This window comes from Frankliniella occidentalis, unplaced genomic scaffold, assembly GCF_000697945.3.
Source record: "Frankliniella occidentalis isolate FOCC.00 unplaced genomic scaffold, Focc_3.1 Scaffold51, whole genome shotgun sequence".
NCBI lineage: Eukaryota > Metazoa > Arthropoda > Insecta > Thysanoptera > Thripidae > Frankliniella > Frankliniella occidentalis.
In genome coordinates, this window is record NW_026267181.1 from 438,492 (window position 1) to 443,638 (window position 5,147).

Genomic DNA, 5,147 nt, shown 5'->3' on the forward strand with positions numbered 1-5,147 from the left:
TGTGTTCTCCTTACCGCGTCGAGTGGAATAGCCTATTTCAGGCCCGGTATGCACATGTAAAGCATTTTTACGAGAGAATCACCCGCTTCTTGTGCCCGATATGGGCACGTTACAGTTTTCGGTAACGTGCCGAAAATCGTACCGAAAACTCTAAGGCGCCTATTTTGGACATATGGAGTAGTTTTATTGCAAATGCTATTTCAAGAGATTTTTGAAGCACCAGCTGGCCTATCAAACGAGCCTGGAAATGTCAAGATTCGAGACTTCATCTAGAAGATTTTGTCGTAAAAGTGTTTGTACCGCATTTTTGCGTTACGGACCCCTGCCAAAAACGCCCTAAAATACAACTTAATCCACGTAATCCACGTGATGCGTACATAATCCACGTGATCCATAATCCACGTGATCCGTACGTAATCCACGTGATCCACGAAATCATAATCCAGGTGTACGCGATTTTCATGACATCTCATAATGTCTCATCGGGATCTCCAAGGGCATATCTAAAGTTCTGGAAGAGCGGTGCATGTTTATATTTCACTTTCTGTGTTTGTGTCACAATACCGTTTGTTCTATTTCAGCCTCATATGTTGGATACGGGACAATTTTGGTGCTGGACGCACAGAGCTATCTTCCCTGCTGCATGAAACATTTTTTAGTTTAGATAAGTGGTTTATTTCATTTTAATTAATTGTTTTTGCCAAAAAACTGATAGTTTTTAATAATGGCACTTAATTTTTTGTCTACTTTTATTGCTCTATCTAGAATTTTCTTGACTCTTTAAAGCTCCATCAACACAAACCATGGTGAGTTTCCTTTTTAGCAGATGGAGCGTTAAGTTGAAACACCCACATTAAACATAAATTTTCAAAAATAGTGCAAACCTCTTGATTAAGAAAGTAAACTAAGCGTATTGTTCTTAATTCTTGCAACTGTTGTTCCGTACAAATATTAATCTTTTTCCCTTCTTTAATAACATTATTTCTTTTTATAGACTCCTCGTAAGGTGGCAAGGCACCAAGTGCAACAGGCATGGGCCACACCAGGACCAGCTGCACCATCACCCCTGCAACCACCCACCACCACAGAACATTTAGTTGTAGAGAAAGGCCTCTAACTGCAATGTGGCCCCCCCCCCCCCCTTCAAAAAAGAAGTTTTTCTAAGCAGAAGGGTGGGTTGTAGTCACGGTGCGTCACTGTTACATTCCTTTCTCATGTCTAAGGGGCAAATTCTAATGACGACGGGTTTAAGCGGGCCAGAGGCCCACTATATTATTTGATTATGTTTTTTACCACATTGCATAAATGAAACGGTCGGGCCGCTGGCCCGAGCGTCGCCGCCGGCAGGCCAAGCAGGCCCGGTCCCAGCCGAACAGAGTTACAGCCGTTGGCAGCCCTGCTGATAGATGCCCGGCCGTAACTATCCTGATTTTTTTTTTACTGGCCTGCATTTTGTCTCCTTGTTAAGGTAGGACCCTAGTGAAAGACTGAAAATCGGTCTAGGGGCTCGTAGACCAAAAAACTCGACCTTGATGTTCGATACCTCAGAGTGAAAACCGCTCAGTCGTCGGAGCCCTTTCGACAACCGCTTAGTTTGCCGAGCCGGTTGGACAAACGCTCAGTCCGCGAAGGCGCTTCGATAACCGCTCAGTCAGCCGCCCCTTCTCAACAACCGCTCAAATGACGTTTTTGACACTTTTCATGTTTTGATCGATTTTGACTAATTGAACCATGCTCTTTTCGATGGTGCAATCCAAAATTTTTGGTCAAAAAAATTATTTGAGCTGTTGTGGAGAGGGGTCGGCTGACTGAGCGGTTGTCCAAACGGCGCGGCAGACTAAGCGGTTGCCGACAGGGCTCGGACGACTGAGCGGTTTTCACTCTGAGGTATCGAGTTGTAGAACAGAGCTCTCTGATGAAAATAAGATGTGAACGAAATTTTTCCGCCAAATTTTGAGACACCTGGAACTTTTCCCGTACAGGTCTCAGGCACCTACGGCAGGGGTCTCAGACTGTGACGTCACGCGGGCCGCACGAGTCGGGCCTCTCACTCGCACTCACTGCGATCACATAGCTCCATCTCTCTCCAGTGCGGCCCTTGCGGCCCGCGGGCCGCGTGTCTGAGACCCCTGACCTACGGGGTAAGTTCCAGGTGTCTCAAATTTCGACGGGAAAACTTCGTTCACATCTTGTTTTCATCGGAGAGCTCTGTTCCACAACTTCAAGGTCGAGTTTTTGGTCTACGAGCCCCTAGACCGTTTTCAACCTTACTAATCCAACGTATTTTCGATTTTTGGTATTTTTTCACTAGGGTCCTACCTTAAATATAAGTCCCAAGAAAGGACAGCTCTATAACAAAATGTATAATAATATAAGTTTTCCGCCCGCCTTTTTGCTCTGGGAAAGCTTTTCAGCGGGCTTATGCAAATGACGTCGTGTCTGTGTGTCTGTCTGTTTCACTAGAAGGAGATGTGCTAGAGACTTCAAATTTTCAGGGGATCTCAAGGTCACTCCTAGAAAACGCCCTATGGCAAATCCTGCCAACCATCCCCCAGGGGCAAGGGGGTATCGAAGAAAACAGAAAAGGCCGAAAAAGTTAGAAAATGTATATTTTTTTAATGATTGTCTAAGGGGTAACTCGTGAAAGTAGGGTCCTTTTCGACTAAACTTTTGTCCGTATAGCTCCATTTCTCACCGTTTGGGCGCTAGAGGTGATTTTTCGACGAAAATGCGCCGAAAAGGACCACACTGTGCATAAAGAAGTACAAAGAAAGCCTCGAATCGAAAAACGACAGAGAAAGTACCATCACAAACAGAACATTTTGAATCAGATTTAGTCCTTGGAATTGTCGTGTCTTCAATCGTTTCAGAGCTAGAGGTCCATATACTTAAAACAATGGCAAAAAAGGCCAGTTTTAGACTCTTTGGAAAACAATACAAGGTGAAAACTGCGCTTGTTATCTTTTTTATTCATTTTCAAAACAGAAGGGTGCGGTGTAGTCACGGTTTCGCACCCTTACAGTCTTTTCTTGTGTGCAAGGAGCAAATCTTAAGGGCCGCGCAGCTCCCCTGAACCTATTCGAAGTGAAAAGTTCCAAAGTCTGGCCGAGACGAGTCCATTTTGGCCCGATGGGCTGTCCGGGTTGTGTCCGGACTCCTCCGCTATCAGTCCGGCGCTCGACTCGGATAGTAGGGTTGATGCCCGCCGACGTTCGGACGACCCGGAATGAATCCGGATAATTTTGGACAGCCCGGTGCTTGTCCGGAGCTCACCGGACGATCCCGTCAAAGTCCGAAATTTGTTCAACTTATTACCCGTGCCCTAGCTTATGCCGAGACTTTGACACATAAAAGCCTTAAAATCTTCACGAAAGCATAAGTAAAATGTCACAATTTGGGATAAAAGAAATCTTACGGAGTATGGTATAAGCCTTCAAGAATATACATTCTCCTGGGTTTTGAATGTTTCAGCCAACTGATAGCAATTGCTAATAAAGGAGCAACCCTCCGTCGGTCTAGCCCGATTCAAGTCCGGACTGTTCCAAGACCAGACCGAAAAGATAAATACTGCTTGGCCTCGCCAGGATTCGTGCCCTTACTTCTCGGGCTCCCCCGTTGTGATGTCGACGCCTTAGACCGCTGAGCTAACCCGTATCGCTGGGAGGAGTCCGTTCAGCAAGCCTCTTTACCCGAGCCCCAAACAACGCATTGTTTCCTCTGCTGTTAGAGAACGGTCTGTCCTATACTAGGGTGCGGGTTTCGACAATCTACTTACAGCTTGACGGCGCTCATTATTCACCTAAACCCGAAGCAACATTTTACGAAGTATTTCTTTGTCGTTTTAGAGGAGGCTGCTTCCCAAACATTTCGGATTTTGCAGAAACTGGGCGAAACGGGAGTGATCTGAAGCACTTTCAGAGCTGTTCGCTTGGGCTTCAGACGGGCTGTCCCTTCTTCGGACTCATATCGGGCGAAAACGTATTCAATATGGAAAGGTCGGGGAGTTGCCTGCGGAGCGAAGTGAACCTGACAACTTCGTTTGGCGGAGGGGCAGGCCTGCTTGTTGACACTTGCAAAAGTAGTGAAATGTTGAAGCAGGCATAGGTAAATGAGCGTATGACAGTTTACAAAAAAAATAAATAGTTTATATTTCAGAGTAGGGTCATAAAATTTGCACAACATGCTTAACAGATAGAAGGATGGCCAGCAAAAGTGTCTTTGTGGTCACAAGTCGATAAGATGAAGGCGAGGATGAAGACTGTGGAACTTCTACAAACGGAATGACTCGTTTCTCTGCTATCTGAAGCCAGAAGTCGGGTGGGGACTTGAGACTGCGATTGAAGCTGCCACTCTCATAATCTACGGCAGCTATACCGAATTTAGCGCTGAAAAAATGCAACGGATAACATGTTAGCAATTGCTGGAGGACCTAAACAGAACAAGTCCCTTTATGCTGGCAAACTGCAGCTTGCTGATTTTTGTCAAGGGAAAAGTTACTGACGAGGGGCTGCTTTCTACTTAGTCACAACCAAATTAAATATTCTTGGCACAAGAACATACAGTAAGAACAACCCCAAATTTACAAGTAAAAAAGCGTTGTAATATGCAAATATTCTTGCAGGCTACAAGCGCATTTCTTGTGCTATAATTTGTTTTTGTTTTTAGTGGAAGCTCTGGTAGCCGTAGAGGCTGACTTGACCGAAAGCTACTGGTTTTCACGTCCAGTAAGCTGCAGATCACATCTTTTACAGCTTTTCAGTTTCTTTGATGTCAATCTGTCATGTGACATGATAGTCTGGCATCTACATCTACCGAGTTACGTCTGACTTACTCATATCCATTGCTCCATTCGAAGGTGTCAATTAAGCTCCAGACGATGTATCCCATCACATTGACCTTGAAATCGTTGACAACTGAGACGACACTTCGTAGATATGCCTGTTGAGATTCACATAGGTAGGTAAATGGCATGGTGATAAGTATACAGTTGGAGCCAAACGGAACGCACCGCAACACCGTTCATATTGAAAACCACGTAATATCTATCATCAGATTATAGCGCCGCCCCCTGTCTTTCAGTTCTTGTAAAATATTGTGTAAAACAGATTTTAAATTAAATTTAAATAGGCGATAGATCAATATCAAAT

General features: G+C 44.8%; 1 protein-coding gene across 1 annotated transcript in view; it reads right to left on the reverse strand.

The window, feature by feature from the left end:
• Positions 1-4,123: 4,123 nt before the first annotated feature.
• LOC113213213 (myrosinase 1) overlaps positions 4,124-5,147 on the reverse strand; it is a 30,642-nt gene continuing 29,618 nt past the window's right edge. Inside the window, exons 11-12 of the mRNA XM_026432198.2 lie at positions 4,832-4,938; positions 4,124-4,385 (exon numbers count right to left, since the gene is read on the reverse strand). Coding sequence (XP_026287983.2) covers positions 4,163-4,385; positions 4,832-4,938 — 330 coding nt within the window. The 3' untranslated portion in view covers positions 4,124-4,162. The remainder of the gene's footprint in view (positions 4,386-4,831; positions 4,939-5,147) is intronic.